Consider the following 22072-nt stretch of genomic DNA (forward strand, 5'->3'; position numbering starts at 1 on the left):
CAAATTATGTGTAATTTATTTGTATGAAATATCTCTGGAGCCATATGACAATGAAGACAGATGCTTGGGAAGACAATTCTAAAAATATTCCAGATTTTAAATCCCTTCTTTCATCTCCTACATTGTGGTTCATTAAATCACACATGAAGGTGTTCTACTCTCAAATGTAGCCCCCGTACTCCATCGTGAGTGCTAGAACTCAGGCACCAAGAGGCATGCCATGCTGCTCGCACCCATTTATCAGCCCAAGGATAATGTCCCCATCTGTGTTCATGCTAAGCACACTCCCATCATAATTGAGTTAGACTAGGTGTTTTTCTAACTGGGAAAGATATTTAAAGGTGGGCTTTAGAGATTTCCAGATGGTTTTACTAATGCAAAAATAATGTGCTATAACCTAACCATTTGTGCAATTTTTCACAGATTTCCCTAGCTTTCTTATGGAAATTATAATTTTTAACAACTTGCTTTATGACAATGCTTTCCACTTCCTCAAGATTTTGTAAAGAAAAGTGGTTGCTCAAATCGCTTTTCTGTTTGGACTTCGAGTGTTACTTGTAGATAAAGGCCAAACTCATGGTATTTAGCAGGTTATTGGAGACCTTTAGGCATTATAGCACTTCTTCACCTGCATCTCTTTCTATCTCTGTCTTTACTCATCTTTCCTAGCTTGCCCTTTCATTTCTTAAACATTCCCCTAGATGTGCATGTATGCATGCACACACACTCAAAGGCATACACACACACACACACACACACACACACACACACACACACACCACATCCCTTACAGTCTGCCATATTAGATTTCTTTCTACTAGGGAAACCTCAATTCATTTTGCTAATCTTCTTTCCTTTGCTTTCCATTCTCATATGCCTGGAGTGCCTTTCCACTATTTTCTACCTGATCCTTCAAAGTCCACATTAAATACTAGAGGCTCAGTGCACGAATTCATGCATGGATGGGGTCCCTCGGCCTGGCCAGCAATTGGGGCCGGTTGGCTGGGGACAGGGACTGTGGGAGATTGGCTGGCTGTCCCAATTGGGAAGTTGGCCAGAGACAAGAGACTGACTGTGGGAACACACTGATCACCACAGGGAAGCTCCAGCATTGTCTTCCCCCTGGTGGTCAGTGCATGTCATAGCTACCAGCTGGTCATCTGATTGTCTGCTCCTAATGGACACTTAGGCTTTTATATATATATATATATATATATATATATATATATATATATATATATATATAGATTTCCTGTTTCCAAGACTTTGCTGGAATTTTTTCTTCCTCCCTGATAGAGTTAATTGTTCCTGCCTGTCTATTCCAAAATATTTTATACCTACTCATACTGTAGCACTTATAACAGATACCACAGACAGATTCTTATTTTTTCAACATCTTCTGTATTTTTTAAAAAATTAAAGAACTAATGCCAATAAGGAAAGACCTAGTTTGACATCACACAACTAGTGACAGTCAAAATTAAAATTATATCCAAATGTCCTACATACTAATTCCAGTGTTATCAATATCAGTATTTCTTATAATATCACTTTGAATTTTTGATAAAGGCTATTATCTCTCCACTAGAGGCTAAATGCATGAAATTCTTGCAATAGTAGGCCTTCCTTCCCCCGGTTGCCAGCACCAGCTCCCCTCTGGCACCCAGGACCCAGGCTTTCCTTGCAGCCCCAGCTTCGTCTGGAAGTTCATTCAGAAGGATATCCAGTCTAATTAGCATATTATGCTTTTATAATTATAAATTATGTTCCCAAGATATCAAGGAAAGTAGCAATAAGAATTTTTCTGATATTTTTGGCAGGTAATTTAATATTCTTCATAAATTCTGAGATAACTTGACAATTAATAGTCTAATACACTAAATTATTCTTCCTTTACATTATTCACTAAACATTTAGCTCTGTATCTGAGATGTACAAAGTAGAGACATACATCAGTCTTTTTAATATATGTATCAATATTTCTTTAGTAATATTGATAAAATGCTTTATAATCTTGCAAGTTTATTTTATTGTATGATTTTAATGTCCTCCAACAGTTAGTAGTGAAAGTATCTTATACTTTTTTAGTATATGTGCTGCCGAAGCGAACACTTTATACTTTTAAGATATGTGTGTATATGTATAGATTTAAAGACAGAAAGAAATTAGAAATTCCATGAAGATAGCTTATTTATAGCCCAAATTCATCTCCTCAAAAGTTTATAAACTTGCACCAAACTATATGTGATAGGTACAAAAGTGGCTCAAGAGCCTTCTATTGTAGCAAGCAGGACTCAGATCCCAGGAGCATTGTGTCCTTACCACACTTTGGGTTTAATCATATTTTTTATGTATAAAGGTATGTATATATTTATACATACCTTTATATGTATGTAATGCAGAGACTGAATTAAATGGAAGAAAGAGTGAACTGGGTGGAGAGGAGTTTTATTCTCATATGCTTACTCATTATGCTTAGAGAATATTTTTGTTGAGCTAGTTAAACATCAATAGGGAATATAATACATAACCAGAGGTTTATTTCATTTGTACTTTTACAAATGTGAAAAGATACAGAGATTGCGAGCTATAAGCTGGTGTCAAAGTTTACAGTCCCATGATCATGAGTTACAGCTTCCTCCTGAACATCATTAACATAATGGAATCATTTTGAAGTGTAGACTCACATAATGCAAGTAGATGAGCCTTTTACATCTATTAAGCTGTTAAAGCAAGTCATGATGAAGGATGTTTCCTTTTCCATACTTTATAGGCAGCCTCAGTGGAAGCATGTTTCCTGTTAAAATAACAAGACACCTTATGAAAATAGAAATTAAAGTTTGCTCTGCTATTCCCACCATTGGAATCTAGGGGTAATGTTTCTCAGAGGGGAAAGAGAAGTAGAAAATACCTCACTCACTGAAACTTGACAGACAAATAAATGTGGAACTTGGATAATCATTATGTTTAGAACATTTTAACTATATGAAGCAAAACTGCTTTCTAGTACTTTTCCACTTATTACTTAATTGTTTTGTTTCTTTGTTCTGAACAATAAGCACATGGGTATGTGACAAATAGAAATTGTGTATACTAATTTGAAGAATTTTTGCTTCCTTTAAACATGCTTACAGGACTATGAGGAAATGCTATGGCATTGTGCTAGAGTTTTTTAAAAAAATTAAACATCTTAGTTTAGTGAATTGTAGATTTAAAATGTTTGGGACATTTAAGTATTTCAAGGCACATAAACTGTTGAAACGTGTGTAATTTTTCAAGGCTGCTGGGGTCCAATAATATTTTGACAAATCATATCCATAGTTGAATTTTATATTTAGAGCTGTGCTATCTAGATATATACTATCCATGCTATTGTTACAGAGGACTGGAAAAAAACAAAGTCATGCTTAGAGAAAGGGAGTTACATTTTATTAAGCGCAGGGCCAGAGAAAAATGTGCCTTTCAAATTCTGGGTCTCCCTCCCAGCCCCCCCAACCCCCCCCCCCCCCCCCTTCACACACACACACACACACACCATGGAGGAAACCTTTCTTATTTATACTTTTCCTAGCTCCTTTGTCTCCCATATTTGGAATGAGACTTCTGGGCCTCCTGGGAAAGAAGGCCTATGTACTGGGAAGGGGCCATGAGACCATATATCATGGCCTGGTCTGGTGTCAGTACTGACAACTCTCTCTGGGGCATAGTCCACGGCTTCTCTGGAATGGTTGTAGTCTTATTTTCCTTATTATTTAAGCAAGCAAACATTTATAGAAGCCAAAATAACAGGGTTAAAATTTCAAACAGTAGTTTTTATATAAGATGGATGCTTCATTATGGCTATAAATAATTAGACTTAAAAAGAAATGAACCTTGCAAAACATGTATGTCTATCTATAGCTGTGACAGTGTCACAAATTTTAACCTTTTGGGGACTTATCTTTAAAATTATACTTTAAGGTTTCTAAAGTATAGAAACCTTCCCCCCATAGCCTGCCCTTTATCTGTCTTTTCACACTTACCTCTTACTAGAGGCACAAGATTCATGCACTAAGAGAGTCCCTCAGCCTGGCCTGCACCCTCTCACAATCCGGGAGCCCTCAGGAGATGTCTGACTGCCTCTGAGGTAGGAGAGGACCACCACTGCACTTGCCAGCCATAAGCCTGGCTTCTGTCTGAGCAGCGCCCTGACTACCAGGGGGCAGCTCCTATGTTGAGAATCTGCCCCCGGTGGTCAGTGCATGTCATAGTGACTGGTCATTCTGCTGTTTGGTTGATTTGCATATTAGCCTTTTATTATAATAGGATTCCTGAACCACCTTATTCTTTAATACCACTACACATGCTAACTTTTCCTTTAATATTGAAATTTTATTTTATCATTCATACATCTGTCAGGTATTACCTGGTTTGAAGTTATCACTGTCCAATGCCACCAACTGACCTCCTTTGAAGGAGCCCATTTTGCTGCTCTCCTTTACCAATCTCCTTTACAAACTTGCCCATCCTTTACCTCTACACACATCACACTGTACGGTAATTATCAGTTTATATGGAGGAGAATTTTGTCTAGTTCACCCTTTTTCTTTGATTTTCTTGCATATGATTTTAACTATTATAAGCTTATATATGCACAGGCTTCCCAGTCTCCAAATCAAACTCTGCATATGGATGTATTAGTAAAATCCACTGCCTTTATCACCTCCATCCTATTTCTAGGCCTGTTCCCAAGAGAAACCCCTTTTAACTATTTGCCTTTGTTTTCCAGATAGTCAACTATCCTAAATTATGTGCTCAAGCACTTTAAAAAAAGCATACAACTTCAATCAATATTACTTGACTCAGTTATGAAAGATGAAGAGTTAGTCTTTTATATTTTGCCCATATGTTGAAAAGAAACATTAATAACCAGCATCTCAGTAGTACAAATGAAATGAAATAATGTTTAATGAATATATAGAGAAGTAAGTTTAAGCCTATGTTCGTAAGCTTGAACTTCTCCAAAGGAAATTCGATTCAAATGGATCCTTTTCTTGCAGACCATTATTATCATCATCCACCCTGCAATAGTTCACTTCTTCATATCCCTAATGTGTGACAACTTTTCAGTTATATGACCTGTTGACTTCAGTGCATTATTATTTTTTCTTGGAGCCTCTGATTCCCTGTTTTAGTTCAGAATAATTGCTTTTTAGAGACTGTGGTGTAGTTTCATCCTTAAATTATTTTCTTTGTTTTCAGACTCTGTGTTAGTCGTAATATTTTTTGGACCCTGTGTGTTCCTCTTTTCTTGGATTTTATTAAAATCTGTACTACAGTATATTCTTAACCTTTGAAGACCAGAAGCAAAGGAAATCTTTTCATTAACATCTAAAAATATTTTACTTTTTATTACAATTGGTTGTTCATTTAGCCAAGTAGAGAAAATAGTGGCTGAAATCATTTCGCACCAGAACTTTGAAGTTACTGTTAAAATATCTTTCATCCTGAAGAAAGTGTGATGATTAATTGATTTCCCTTTCTTTCCTGGTGTCCCATGGTTGCTTGGTACATGATTGCTTTTGTTTTCTTTTTCATTCATCCAGGTTGGTACTGAAGTGGCTCTTTCTGTCTGAAGCTATGGAATTTTTCTTTTATTATTTCTTTAACTTGCCATCCCACATTATTATTTTCCTTATCTGGAGCCCTTTATTTAGTCATTAAAACTCCAGAATTGACTTTTCTGCTCTCCATAACTTTTAACTTGTTCTTAAATTTTCCTTTAATTCTTCAAATTAATGATTAGAACTATCTTTGAGATTTTATATTTTATGCTTTCTTTTAATCTTTTTAAATTTTGTATTTATATTTTATATTTCAAATAGTTTTCTTAATTTGTCTTCTTTTTTATAACTGTGTGTTATCTTATACCTCATTACATTCTCAAAATCTCTAAATAAATTAGAGTTACTATAAAGGTCAGTAAATATGGCATCTTCATTATTGATCTGTTAATACATATTGATCCTTTTATACTTACAGATTATTTAAAAAAAAAAAAAAAAAAAAAAAAGTCAAAACAGGTTTGGCTCAGTGAATAGAGCGTCAGCCTGCAGACTGAAAGGTCCCAGGTTCAATTCCAGTCAAGGGCATATACCTTGGTTGTGGGCACATCCCAGTGGAGGGTGTGCAGGAGGCAGCTGATCGATGTTTCTCTCTCATCTATGTCTCTATCCCTCTCTCTTCCTCTCTATAAAAAATCAATAAAATATATTAAAAACAAAACAACCAACTAATTGCCAAAGCAGAGCTAACCAAATTCTGGAATAATTTAAATGCTTTCACTTATTAAACTGTTTTTAACATAAGTATAATTCATTGTTATTCTACCATTCATAAAATAATTACAGGAGTTACTCATACATATTAATTCCATGCAGTATGCAACAAATACTGTGATATAGTAATGGAACACAAAAGCTGTGAGCTATGTGGTGAACTACTCACTTAAATTCTTTCACTATATCAGTGGCTTAGATATAGATAAATAGATGGATAGATAGATAGATATACAGGTGCATGGATAAATATAGGTTTTTACAATGTGATATAATGCTAAAAAATGAAAATGTGGATTGTGAATGTGAGGGAAATTGCTTTCCTGTCCCCCTGTTGGAATAGCCACAGGTGACTTCACTACTTCCTGCTTCTTGTCTCTCAGCAGGGATCTGACTGATTTGCCAGTAGCTATCCTGTATGTTTCTGTTGGGCAAACCTCTTGGGTCAGCCAGCATTTGTGTTCAGCCACTGAGCATGGTCTAATAGGTATAGATGAGGAGTGTTTTTACCCCTCCCTTCCTCTTGACTTCCATTCATTTCTCTTTCCAGTGTTTTGTTGCTCTTGCTACAAATTAAAAAATATGTTTGTTTTCATAAATCAATGTTAAAGACCTTAGAAGAATTCATAAATTTCTTTATACAGATTTAAGCTGGAGTTAAATTCTTCCTTTCATTTCATTAAGTTTGTAAGTGAAAATCAGTGGTGGAGAATTATTACTGAGAAGGCCCGAGAGAAAGATTCACTGTGTTGAAAGAAGATTTTCCTTTTTCAAATATATCATCTATATTATGTGGTATTTAATTAAGCAAGATAAGCAGGGTTTCTCTGGAGCCATATAGATAAATATTTAAAGATAAATATACACTTAAACTATCTTAATTTGGCGCATGACTGGAAGGTCTCTTATTGCCAAGCTGCGGAGGTAGGATTTGGTAAGAGGCAGATGACATAAAAAGAAAGTGCACCATCTCACCAACTTTATTTCTGCCTTCCATTTCCACTACCTAACCCATTCCACTGTGGTTCTGGACCAAGCGGGATTGGTGGGGTTGAAGACTTTGACAATCCCACCCAAGCTGAGAATGCTGGGGAGGAATGGAAGCAGAGCAAGAAAGAGACTTTTTTTTCTCAGAGTCTACATTTACCCAGTTCCATCACTCAGCACATGCTTATTGAATGTCTACCATGTGCAATCACTATGCTCTCTGCCAGAGATGCAAGGTGGAAATACATGCTTACATGCTCTGAGCACACATAAATAGGCAGTTCTAACATATTAAGGCAATTATAATAATAAAAGGACAAAAACCCAGTGAGAGCATAGGAGCTCCTAATTTTTTTCTAATTTAAAGTAAATTTGACTTCCTTAAATTCTACTCAGATGATAACACTATAGTGGCTTTACGTTTAATCCTTGTAGTTTAATATTTATAACAATAATATAAAGTGAAATTTGTATTCCCACAAATAATTATGTTCATCTGATCACTTAATTTCTTTCAAATCTGATTCGCTTTTATGAAAATAGTTAGGGATATTCTCCCAGATATGAAAACCTTGAGCTCATTTGACTCCTAAATCACACTTACCATTATTTTCATTTGTTCCACAATCTGACCAAAACTTACTTGTATGTGAAGCTAAGAGAAACCTCCCGAAATCATCAAACACAACACACTTATTTAAATACCTCTGTTTCACTCCCATTAGCATAGTCCTGCATAGACCTGGGTAGTCACAGTTACTTGGACAGATAACTGAATTTCAAGTTGGAGATATAAATGTATCCTTTGCATGTGCTATTTTTAGGTGTGGATGTTCTTAAACTTATGATGGATGTCATGCTGTCTTCTCACCTCCAAATATCTGCAATCTGCCCCTCTAGTCCTACTTTCATTTTGTTTTTACTTTAATTTCATCACTCCCGTGGTTATGATTCCTTTTGTTGCAATATGATACTTGGAAATAGTTTAAGCAAAACATAGAAGTGTAATAATAAGTTATGCAGTATATTTCTGGTGTGGTTAACGTATTCATCTCTCACTTGGCTGCAGTTAGGGTCTAACTTGATTAAACAAACTGCAGCACCCTTCAGTATGTTCTCCACATGGCAGCTGCAAGAACCACTTCTTTTATTTTTCTTTCTAACTTTAACACACATTCAACATGTACTTCATCTTAAAATTATAAAATATTTCACACATGACAGAAAATAAATAAATAAATGTAACAAATAGAACCCAGACTTAACAAACATCAACACTTTATATCAAGTTATAAAATAAATAAAATATTGCAGCTGTATAGCTGATCCTTCCCAGAACCATTCCTCTTCCTTCTTGCCTAAAATTGTTTATTTTCACATTGTATAAACTAAACTAGCGGTGCCTCTATAATGAACACTGTACATACTGAATATGTTTTGTTTTTTTAACTTTTTTTATTCAGCATCATCAAGTTTTTTTATATTCCTGCTGACACCTATGGCTCAAGTTACTTAACTAGAACTACTTTATGTTTACTTTCTCAACCACTTACTAATAGAGTTTTTAGGTTGTTTCTAATTCTTTGCTATGGCAAAACAAACAAACACCTGCAAGGAATATCCTTGTGCTTTCTCAATGCTTGTACATCTGTTCACAAGTTCCAGTTTTCTATCCCACACATGAGTGAAATATTATGGTTCTTAGCTTTTTCTGAGTGATTTATTTCACATAGTATAATATTCTCAAGGTCCAGCCATGTTGTTGCAAATGGCTCTATTTCATCATTTATTTTGGCTAAAGAACCATTCTATTGTATATATATACCACATCTTTATCCAGTCCTCTATTGCAGGTCACTTTTGTTGTTTCCAGGTCTTGGCCAGCGTGAATAATGCTTCAGTGAACAGAGGGGTGCACATATCTTTGCAAATTCATGATTTCAAGGTTTTTGGCCTATACCCAGGAGAGGGATTTCTGGGTTGTATGGTGATTATATTCTCAGTGTTTTGAGGAATCACCAGACTGTTTTCCATAGTGGTTGTACCAGTCTACACTCCCACCAACACTCCAACCTCTCCAATACTTGTTATTGCTTGTCTTGTTCATAATGGTTCATTGCTTGCTCATCTGGTAGAGTTTCTTTAGAGCAGTCTAGGATCTATTCCAGAAGATCTATACCATAGGGTGTGTACCTTATCCAAATTATCAGACGTTGTCAAAAGTTTTCTCAACGGACTGAATTTACATTTGCCCTGGTAATGTTCAAAGTTTCCATTTATCCGCATCATCTCCAACAATTGGAATTAGCAGACATATTTTTATTGAGTATAGAATGTTATCTAATTTTACTTCAGTTTGTATCACCTTGATTGCTAAGATTGAGTGTATTTTCACGGTTATAGGAAAATTGATGTTCATCTTAGCGAAATTCTTTCTTTATAATGCTTTTTTTTCCAAGTGTATGTGTGCATATGTTCGTGTGTGTGTGTGTGTATACATGAGCTCTTGATTATGTTTTATTTGTTGTTTCTCCTAAATCAGTATTGATATAAACTGTTTTGATTAAGAAAGATTTAGGTTGAGGTGTGTTTTTGTTGTTGTTAAATATTACTATAGCTACATCAGATTTCACTTGGTTACTTGTTTACTATAACTTATTTTTATCACTAAATTCAATCTTTCTGTCTCTCTTTTTTAATAAATTGTTTTAATCTATTCTTGTTATGATTACTAATATATTTGGAGTTATTTTTCTACTATCCTGTGCAATCTTTTTCTGTTTGCTATTCTTTTTTTCTCTATTATCTGTCTATTTTAGCTTTGCCAAGTTTTTTACACACTCTTTAATCAGTATATTATTTTGGAATTTATACGTTTGTCTACTATTTCTATAGTTTTCCTAAAGTTTTTCACATGCATAAAGGCTAAAGTTAATCATTACCAGGTACAAACTGATTTCTTGTGCACTCAACAAAAAATGCTTCAGTTCTGACTATTCTCCAGTGTGACATGTATTTTCCTACTATTTTAATTTCACATTTTTCTAACCCTCTTTCAAATTAGACATTAGTATATTATTGTTTTCTAGTCTGTGTATATTTTGATTTAATTATTTAAAATTTTCTTTGTTCACCCACCTATGATTTTTGTATTTCAGTTCCTTCTTCTGGCTTTTTACACTTTTCTGAATTGTCACTTACAAGTATCTTTAGGACTGAGCTATAAGAAGTATATTCTCTTTGTCTTTATTGTCTGCCAATGTCTATTTCACTTGGACCTTTATAGAAGAGTTAAACTCTATTATGATTGCAATTACTTTTTTTTAGTATGAAACACATTTATAAATTTTATTCAGGCTTCTATTGCTTGTGTGAAAACCTGTCAGCCTAATTTTTGTTACTGTGTAAATATTTAGTGTTCTTTTTTATTGTTGTAAAACTTTTATCATTACTCCCAGTGTTTTATATTTTCACTATCGTATGTCTGGGTGTGGGTTTGTTTATATTTTTGTGTTCTTTATTTAAATGATGCTTCAATTTTGAAAAATGTCACTTCATAGTCTCTTTGGATACTGCTTCTCTCTCTTCTGGAACTATTTTTAAAAATATGTGGTACTTTAACCACAAAATAACAAGGACTCTCACAGCCTCGGTACTGCCTGACTCTCTAACCTCATTCTCCCTGGGCTCTTCAGCCAAGAGTCTTCTTTAAAGGACCTTTAACAGGCTCTGCCCTGAGTGGACTGCTAAAATAACTTCTCTTCTGCCAGCTAACTGCAATTCATCCCTGAGGAGTGCTTCGCCAGATTTTTTGATGGGGCCTTTCTGTGCTCCTCTTATAATACCTGCTATTTTTCCTTTGGAGCACTTGGGCCAGTTGCACTTTTACAGTTATTTGAGTATCTAATGATTGCATATCAGGCTCTCTGACTAGATTTCTTGCTTTATAGGGGTGGTACTTCGTTTGTTTTTTATTCTGTTGGCATTCTGTAGGCACTCAGGAAATAACAATGCTGAGATTCAAATTATCCAGGAACTATCAAACCATCAGGGATCCAAAGCAGTACTCACTCATCTCCAAACATCAGCTCCAGCTCCCCTATAGCAAACCAGCTGTCTCTCCTTTGCTGCAGACGTTTAATACAATAAAAGGCTTAGTGTATATAACCTCTCTAAATTAAATAGTACACAGCACCCATGAGCTAAAACTGTGCCACATTCTTTAAGTGGCCTCCCACTTTCATTTCTATACTCTCTAGGCTGGAACTAACTCTGTTGAATACTTTATGGCTAAACCCTCCCCACCTTTTTAAATTCTGGAATAACTGAGCACCTTTTAAAAGTAATAACACCTTTAAAAATCAAAAAGGTGAGAATTTGTTTTGTTCACACTTGAATTAAATAAATGACCCTCGCCCAGCCAGTATATCTCGTTGGTTGAGAGTTATCCCATGCATCTAAAGGTTGCCGGTTCAATTCCTGGTTGGGCCACAGGTTGGGGATTCAATCCCCTGTTGGAACACATGTTTCTCTTTCTCTTTCTCTCCTTCCTTCCCTCCCTCCCTTCTTCTGCCAAGCATGTTCTCAGTGAGGTTTAAAAAATAAAAAAAGAGAATAACCTTCAAGGCATTTACTTAAGTATGTGTTGAACCCCAGTTGAGTGCCATTCATTACATTAGGCCTTTAGGATGCAATAATGCAAACAAACAAGGTCCCTGATGTCAATGAGAATAGAGTCTAGAGAGGAAACATTATTCCAATACTCGCACTACTATAAACCTACAATAAAAAAAATATATGAATGCTTAGAATCAAAGAGATATAATTACCTGTGAATATTTAATAAATTCACTTGACCCAGAAGGGAAATTTAGTAGGATCGGGGAAGGTTTACTTCATGAGTGATTACTAAACTAAGCTTCTTAAAATGAGTAGGAGTTAATAAGACAAAGAGGAGAGGTCAACATTTCAGAAGAAAAATTAGTATCTGCAAATGTCCTGTGGCAGGAAGCAGCCTGGCAGCTATGAGAGTCTAAAAGAAGACCAGAGAGGTTAGAGAACAGAAAGGAAAAGGGAAACATCAGAGTTAAGGATATGGAGTTATTTAGGAGTGAAAGACAGGGATGTTGCTGGCTTATATGGGCTAAATAGGCCCAATGGTTATATTTTTAGAAATTTTGTGAGCCGTCTATTAAGTGATCATTGTTGAAAACAAAGGTAGGTATATGAACTTGTTAAATAAATTACATTGAAAATAAAGGTTTTCTGATTATGCTTTTTTAAATTTATCTTTACTGTTGAAAGTATTACAGTTGTCCGTCCGCATGACCGCTTTCACCACGCTCCCACCCCCTCCTCAGGCCTTCACCACACTATTTATAATTATTCTTAATCATTTATAATTATTTCACTACATTTTACTAGTATTGGTACTCCTGAGCTTATTTATATCTATTCTGTTGGCATGGTGGAAACACTTCATAATGATGTGTTACTGAACATTTCTTTCCAACCTCACAGTCAGTGAAATTGACCCTCCTGGCTGTTACGTTCTGAAAACTGGCAAACTGTTCAAATCAGGATCTCCTTGGACCCCCAAGAAACATTGTTTAGCACCAGCACAGCCCTGAATAAGACTATACAGGACCTCAGAGACCATGTTAAGAATTGATCTTTATCACAGGAGAAGTGAACAGGCATTGAATGGTTCTGAGCAGGGGGGTGGCAAGAGCACACACATCTATTTTTAAAAGATCACCGAGACTAGAGAAATGAAAGAGGAAGCAAGGGTGATTCTGGGTGGCCTGGATGGTAGGTAATGGTGCCTCAGACTAGGGCCAAAGGAATGAAAATACAAGTGAATGGATTTAAGATATATTGAAGAGTTGAAATAGAAGGCTGAGCTCGGGTGGTATTAGCATGAACCAGACATGAGGAAGAAGTAAAATCTCTATATTCTCCCTAATTTCTAGTTGGTTGTGATGTTTTCATTTTGAGCCCAATCCTGCCACCATGTGTCAAAGATCCACCTTCACAATTGAATAAACTTAGGCCTGATTAAGAGAAAAGGAAAAAACAAACAAGCCTACAAATACAAATATATGAATTGTACAAAAGTAAATTATTTGCCATGTAATTCACAACTTGTCCATTTTCATATACTGGTATGCTTAATAGTACAGTCCTGAGAAAGGCCTCCAGGTTCTCTGACTATGAGGAGTGGGAATGACTGAGGGCCCAGGTGCCATTCTCTGAAGTCCAGCATTTGAGTCAAGGTCATCCGCACACAAACTGCCTCCAAGCAGTGACTGAACAGGACAGAGACCCTAAGGCAAGCCTCTCTTGGGAGATGCTATATTCCTTTGATGGACAGCGTTAACTCCACGACTCCCCAAGGCCCTTAGAAAATCTTTCCTTAAAACTATCTAACATGCTTCCACCCAGTTTTCCTGTCTTCAGAATTCTTCTCCTTTTCTTGCGGTAGGCCTGATGGTTCTGACAAACTTATTTGATCTCCTGCCTCTGCCTGTGTCTGTGGCATGTTTTGCGTAGTGGCTGTGACTTGGGTCTCTCCCTAATTGATAGCAGGCATCCGGAATTCTGTGTCCAAGAGAATTTTCTGTCCCCTTCCCCTACCCTGTCCTAGAGGATTTCATTGTCTGTGTCTTAGCGCTTAGAGGGGTTTTGCCATTTCTCTCCTTAAAGCTTTAGTTTTGTAAAGAAAGGGCCTGGGATATGGTTGGGGTTTGAGCCTATTTGCCTAGGAGGGTCTCTTTCCAGTGTTTCCCCTGCCCTCAGTTTCCCAGGTGAGAGGCACATGAAAAAGGGCAAGTTGCCTTGTCTGGCATGACAGCACATGACAGCACATGACAGCACATGCTCAATGGTCATCCGTTAACATTATAGCTGTTATTTTAGTCACTTTGGTGGAGGCTGCCTCTTTTCCTGTGATTTTCCGAAGGTGAAACAGTCTTTGTGTCCTATCTATCCAAAGAGAGCTTGAAACTCCTTGCAGTTCTGTTCATTCAGTTATTTTGTGATCCTAGCTCTCTGATGGTCCAGTCAAGTTATGATTTTGAAAATGGTCTGGCTTCTTCTCATTTTTAGCATGAGATTAATATTCTCCCGTAGATGTCTATATGCCAAACAAATCTCATCCTCTTGTCTTTAAAAACCAGGATTGTTTCTGCATCAGGATTTGTATCTCTGGTGGGGATAGCAGCTAGCAATAAAATGTATACACAAGTAGTGTATTATATTCTAAGCCTGTGAAATCATGATGTTATCAGTTGCCACGCTCATGGCAGCTGTTCTGTAAATTCATTGAATGAGAACATTATGCAGTAATGGAATACACAATTCAACATTAGCCAAGGCTCCCATCGTGGATCGCAGCTAGCCAAGAAGACATTGTTTCTAGGATATTTTGCTTTTGGGGTCATTTTTCAACACAAGTTCCCTTGTCCTTTCCAACCAGGTGGTTGACCAGATTGATACCCTGACCTCGGACCTACAGCTGGAGGATGAGATGACTGACAGCTCCAAAACGGACACCCTGAATAGCAGCTCCAGCAGCACGACGGCCTCCAGCATAGAGAAGATCAAAGAGCAAGCCAACGCCCCTCTCATCAAACCCCCAGCACACCCCTCCGCTATCCTCACGGTCCTGAGAAAGCCAAACCCTCCACCGCCTCCACCGCGGCTGACACCCGTGAAGAGCGAAGACCCCCAAAGGGTGGCGCCGCCCGCTGTCAATCCTGTCAAGACCAACGGCACCCTCCTGCGAAATGGTGGCTTGCCAGGAGCACCGAACAGAATCCCCAATGGAGACATCTGCTGCACACCCGGCAGCAACTCGGACAAGGCGTCCGTGCAGCCTCTGATGCATAGACCTGAAAAAGACAGGTGTCCCCAGGCAGGGCCCCCTCGGGAAAGGGTCCGGTTTAATGAGAAAGTGCAGTACCATGGCTACTGTCCTGACTGCGAGACCCGGTACAACATGAAACACCGGGAGGTCCATTTGCACAGTGAGCCCGTCCAGCCGCCGGGACAGCTTCCTCACCCAGGCCCTGCCCGCCCTCCTCCGCCGCACCTCCCTCCGTTTCCACTTGAAAATGGGGGGTCGGGAATAAGCCACAGTAACAGCTTCCCCCCTCTCAGACCTGCAACTGTGCCTCCTCCCACAGCACCAAAACCACAGAAGACGATCTTGAGGAAGTCAACCACTACAACAGTGTGATGTATGCCATTTAAAAACACTTTTTTATTTTATTTTAATTTTTTTTTAATATTATAAACATAATAAGTAATGAGCACTTTCTACTCAAGCAATAAAAAAGCCCAAATATAGTAATCCTGCATTCAGCAAAGTGGCATAAAAATCACCTGGTAAGTATGCAGTACATTGTTATGTCCTGGGTATACACAGTTTAAAAAGTTGCATTATCAGAAACCACAGAACAATGAAAAAGCTGAATATATATATTTTTTCACTTAACCTGTAACAGTGGCTTGTAGTTTCAAGTCATTTGATTTACTATAAGAGGCGGGATTAGATTTATTTTATTCATGTGTAACTTATCTATATTAATAATATATCATACTATTGATTTTGACCTAATGCTTTTTAATAAGAAATTTTAATACTGAAGGACCATTTCATTATTTTTTTTCTAAAGATGTTTGTTACCAGTTTTGCATTATTAAATTCTGAGGACAGTGCCAAAAAAGTTTATTTTCTATACTAAACAACTAGAATTAACTATATGTTCAACTATATAGGTAATGAAATATTTGTTGTGTGGGAAATAGCATGCCAATAGAGAGTAGATAATAGCAAAACCAAATGTTCCTCAGAATAATATTGAAGCAGTGGTGCAGTTAATCCCAAGTTAATACTCATCAAAGTGGGTAGTAACACGTACAGAGTTTGGATGGAGAAGATCACAGTGAATTGTGTGAGATTTTTTTCTAAACTAAATATCAAAATCAAGTCATGAATATAACTTTATACATTTTTATAGTATATATATTTTGGACCATCTATTGAATGCCTCCTACACTGCCAACCCCTTCCACCCTTCTCACACCCACGTTTCTCCAGGACACAATTTAATCCAGTACATGTTGTATCAGCAAGTTCTCTGCCTCCCTGAGGGAATTCCATTGATAGATAAATCCTAGGGAAAAATAAAGATGCTTCTGGAACAGGATGTTTTTAGCTTTTGCCTTAAGCTGATTGCCCGGAGAGTTGAAATATATCAGAGGTCTTTGTTATTCAATAAAAGGAAGAGAAAAATTCCTTTGCTTCTAATAGCCAATAAAGGTGTGTTTTTGTTTTAACTTAATCTAATTTACCAGTTTAGGTCACTTGTCACCCATGGACCAAGTTTATTTCCCTATTATATGGTTTGAACTTAATTGATATTTGGCCCTAGAACTAGAAGTGAGTTTATTTCCCCTAAAATCATGATGGCAGGTGCATACCTGAACAATATTTGTCCATTAAGTGACAAGAGTAGAGTCATCTTTAGTGAAAATTTATTTATTGCACAACTTAATGAAGAGTACTGTCATTTTTTTTTACTAGTTCACTTTTGAACTTTAAACTTTAATTTTTGTTGCTACAGAGAAATCATATTCAGTTATATTTCCTTGTTGCCCTTTTCAAATTATATCATGGTAATTTAGAATACTACTTTTAGATAGATTTCTATTAAAAGATGATATAATATTTTAGGCAGAATGACTCAAAGATTTATTGTTTAAAGAAACAATTGAATGAAAACAAAGAGGATACTCAGAATGATTTTCATTCTGTGTTTGTGGACATGAAGGTAATGTAAATAGAATAAATCTAATTTTTCAGAAAGTTACAAAACTTAAGACCAATAATCAAGAAAGGCCATAATCGAAATTTATTAATTTAATGATCAGTATGTTTAATAAATATGAGTCAGGTAAACAAATAAGTGATCTATTGAATAGCAAAATAATCTTAACTTTTTAATGCATCCATTTAGCTTGATAGAAATAAACCCAAGGTTTTATTATCTTTCCATATTTAAATAATATTTTCAAATGTTCATCCAGTGTTAGACCTTTTGGTATGATAGTCTTAGAAGACATCTTTCTTCCACAACCTATTACTGAGACCCAATAATACTATCTAATAAAATGATTAGGTATGCAAATTGACTATCACTCCAACACACAAGATGGCTGGCCCCATGTGGTCAAAGATGGCTTCCTCCATGTGGACACAAGATGGCCAGCAGGGGAGGGCAGTTGGGAGGGATCAGGGCTGCAAGAGAGGGCAGCTATGTTCAGGGTTGGACATAAAACTGTAGTTAACCATAACTTTAAACCACTTAATCCATACAAAGGACTATGGACTAACCTCCATAGTCCTTTGAAAGGGATGTTTCTGCAAAATATAAAGTGGTAATACTGCCTATGAAAATATCAATTCTTAATGAAAGGCATAATATGTATACTTTAAAATGTAGTATTCATTAATTAAATTGGGATACGAAAGTTTTTGTTTGTTAAACAAAGATTATCTCACTTCTATGATGGAAGATTGTTGTGTCCCAGCTGATGAAAGGTAAAAAGAAAATAAAAATTGACCAAAGTTCTCTTTCATGTCCTGGTAGTTATAGCAGTTATAAAAAAAGAAACAAAACTGATATTTTTTTGTTCACCCTTAAGCTAAATATAAAATAACTGCTCAAAAATGCAGGGCATACAAAAAAAGAAAAATTTCCCATTCTTTCAATGTGATATAATTATATTCATACCTCCCCTCATTAGTTTAATAATATTCTAGAAAAAATGAGTCTATTAACTGAAATGGTTTCATTAACATAATTTTTTGTCTTTGAATTATGCCTGCATATAATAACTTAATGAATAAAGAAATAAGGCACTGCATTATATAGCTTTTTTTCTAATAAATCAGTAGTTAAGTTGCTTATGGCAAAACCAAGAGCAGCAGCTACACAGTCTCTGAAACTATGCAAGACCTCTTAGCTAGAGGTTCTAATTTTAGCTCTTTGTGGATCCTCTATGAAGAAGAGCCGGAGTGGTTCCACTTGGAATTGCACCGGGAATGGTGTAGTCAAGTCATAAATCACTGCCTTAACTAAATTGTTTTCATGCAAAAAATGCAATGTCGAGTCTTGTAATTGTCCTGATTCGATTTCTTTTTCTCGACTTTGTTAGTTGTACATCTTACTATAACATGCACTCAAATTTGTAGCAAAAGATTGTATTGTAATGTACTTCAGTGATTTCTAAGTGAGGGGATGATTTATGAGCAATAAAAATTCATATGACATAATTGGGTAAAGTATACAGATTCTGATGATTAATAGACACTATCAGAAAATCACACAATGTTTTTTGGTTCAATTTGACACTGTATTTCAATTTTTAGACTAAACATTTTGGAGTGTTAGAATCATTCTCACGTTTTCTAATTGTGAAGTAATGACAGATGTGATGCTACTGTGAGGGCACGCAGCAGTGTTGAACATAAAACTATAGTTAACCATATCTTTGTGGAACCACAATTATGTAGGCTGTCATTCTATTGGATACTAGGGGCCTGGTGCATGAAATTCGTGCACTGGGGGGGGAGGTGTGTCTTTCAGCCCATCCTGCCCCCTCTCACATACTGAGAGCTCTCAGGGGATGTCCTACTGATGGCTTAGGCTCGAACCCCTTGGGAGCAGACCTAAGCTGCAGTCTGGCCTCCCTTTGTGGGAGGTGACCAGGCTGATCAGGGGAAGGTGCCAGCCCCATCACCCTGCTGCTGCAGCCACTGCCAGTCACCACTGCCACCAAGGTGTTTTCATCAACGCGACTCCAGTCCCTTCACTATGAAAAAATGACAACTTTCTTTAGGCATTTTCATAGGATATGTGTCTTTCATAGGATATGGCATTTCTTTATTTTTCTTTTTAGCTTCACCTGAAGTTATATTTCCATTGATTTTTTTCCCTTCCCTCTAATCCCAGGCTCGGTCCCTGCCCCCGCCTCTCTGATCACCAGCTCAGCTCGGGCTGCCAAGGCTTTAGGCATGGGCAGGGGGCCCTGCCCCACCCATCGCCACCTCAGCCCCTGCCCAAGCCCCTCCATGGCTTGCCAGGAGTGACCTGGTGCCAAGAGGTTCCCAGGACCCAGGTATGTATGCAAATTAACTGCCATCTTTGTTGGGTTAATTTGCATACTCACTCTGATTGGCTGTGGGCATAGCAGAGGTACAGCCAACTTATATGTTTCTCTATTATTAGGTAAGATTCTTGGATTTATCATTCTGATTTTTGGGGGAAAACTTAAAGTGGAACATACAGAAGATTTGAAAATAAATTCATTTTAAAATGTAAGTAAATCAGCAAAGGGTATAGATTTGGTTGAAGGCCAAGGTAAAATAAGGACGACATATTGCTTATAATTTATAAGTTCTAGAGTTATAAAAAACTAGAGGCCCGGTGCACAAAATTCATGCATGGGGGAGGGGGGGTGTCCCTCAGCCCAGCCTACACACTCTTCAATCTGGGACTCCTCGTAGATCGAACTTAAACAGGCAGTCAGACATTCCTCTTACAATCCAGGACCACTGGCTCCCAACTGCTCACCTGCCTGGCTCCCAACTGCTCACCTTCCTGATTACCCCTAACCACTTCTGCCTGCCAGCCTGATCACCCCCTAACTAATCCCCTGCCAATCTGAATGATGCCTAACTGCTTCCCTGCCAGCCTGATTGCCCCTAACCCACCCTCCTCTGCAGGCCTGGTCACCCCTAACTGCCCTCCCCTCAAGGCTCAGTTGCCGCCAACTTTCCTCCTCTGCCAGCCTGGTTACCCCTAACTGCCCTCCCTTGCAGGCCTGGTCCAGCCCTACTGCCCTCCCCTGCTGGCCATCTTGTGGCAGCCATCTTGTGTACACATGGAGGTAGCCATCTTGTGTGGGAGTGGTGGTCAATTTGCATATTACTCTTTTATTAGATAGAATAGAGACCTGGAGCATGGGTGGGGGCCAGCTGGTTTGCCTTGAAAGGTGTCCTGGTTCAGGGTGGGGGTTCCTTTGGGGCATGGGGCAGCTTGGGCAAGGGACTGCTGGTGGTTTGCAGGCCAGCCATGCCTCCCAGCAACCCAAGCAGAAACCCTTTTATGTGGGATTTATTTATCTTCTAAAATTGAAACTTTGTAGCCTTGAGCAGAGGCCAGGGCTTGCCAGGAAGCTTGGCTTCCTCTGTTGCCGGGGATACTCAAGCCTCCTGCTTGTTCTGTGGCCACAGCCATCTTGGTTGGGTTAATTTGCATACTGGCTTCTGGGTGTGTCTTATGGGCATAGGGGAAGGTACGGTCAATTTGCATGTTTCTCTTTTATTAGTGTAGCTAGGTAAGCTAATAGTAACTGCTTTATAAAATTTTACATACATTAGAGTTTCATATTAATGTATAAAATAGTTATTATCCTTATTTACAAGTGAATAAATTTAGGGTCTCAGTTTCAGTATTTTATTAAAATCAACCTTTTAAAGTGATTTGGATAGTATTTTAGTGACAGCCTGACTTCCCACAATTTTTCCCCATAACATCACCATTTAATTGTGTTCTTCATAGCACTGAACTTTGCAAAAATTTTCCTTTATTCTTAGCAGTTATTTTGACGCTTGAAAGGGGTTAGTTAATGTTGTTTTGACATTCTTAATATGTTTGATCTTTGCAGAATATGAAAGTGATCTCAGGCAATTTAGCTACCACATAAAATGAATGAGTTGCTGAATAATGAAAGCCTCATTTTTCTCCCGTATTGTAAGCAGCTTCACCTTTCAGTTTTTTTCCAGTGAGTTAAAGACTGTTGATTATGTTGGTTTCTTTCCCTAAGAAGTTCTGATTTCATCGTTTTAATGCTATTTGACCCTGAATATGTCACTTCCATTACTGGTATTTCATTTTTGAATTTCATCTACTTAACCTTGACCCCTACAGCTCTAAGAAAAGCAATAGATCCACTCCATGGAACCACTAAAAAGCAGTGCATGAGAGATGTATCTAATAAAATAATTTCCATTCTTTTGTTACTAGACTATACATATCATTTTCCATGATTTGATAATGTCGTTGTCAACTCTCCTAATCATGATAGGGGATTTTGACCCAACTAAATAAAACAGTGTGTGCCCTCAAGTGGGTTAGGGTTGATGTTGATAAGACATAACTAACCCTTCTCAAGTGCTGATTAAAAACAAAACAAAACATATTTTATTGATTTTTTAGAGAGAGGAAGAAAGAGGGATAGAGAGTCAGAAGCATCAATGTGAGAGAAACATCGATCAGCTGCCTCTTGCACACCCCCTACTGGGGATGTGCCCACAACCAAGGTACATGCCCGTGTCTGGAATCAAACCTGGGACCTTTCGGTCCACAGACTGATGCTCTATCCACTGAGCCAAACCGGTTTCGGCTCAAGCGCTGATTTTATGCCAGACACTCTTCTACATGTTTGTATGTATTATTTTTTCTCATAACATTATTTTTCCCTTATAAGAACCCAGTGTCTTAGACACTATTATTACTATTTACATTTTGCAAATGAGGAAACTATCGCACGGGAGATCTGCTGCCCAAGGTTGTATAGGCAGAAAGTAGTCAAGCCAGAGGAGGAGGGCAGGCAGGAAGCCTCCACAGCCCAAGTTCCTCGCCATTCAGAAATGCCTACAGCTCAGCCCCTGCGTTGTATAGGGGTCATCTTAGAGC

At 37.6% G+C, this 22072-nt stretch overlaps 1 protein-coding gene across 1 annotated transcript in view; it reads left to right on the forward strand.

Moving 5' to 3' along the window:
- PRR16 (proline rich 16) overlaps positions 1 to 22072 on the forward strand; it is a 221783-nt gene that overhangs the window by 131807 nt on the left and 67904 nt on the right. The window contains 1 exon segment of the mRNA XM_084880467.1: positions 14782 to 15544. Within this exon segment, the coding sequence (XP_084736593.1) occupies positions 14782 to 15543 (762 nt within the window). The 3' untranslated portion in view covers position 15544.

Source organism: Pipistrellus hanaki (assembly GCF_964339955.1).
Source record: "Pipistrellus hanaki genome assembly, chromosome: 4".
Classification (NCBI taxonomy): domain Eukaryota; kingdom Metazoa; phylum Chordata; class Mammalia; order Chiroptera; family Vespertilionidae; genus Pipistrellus; species Pipistrellus hanaki.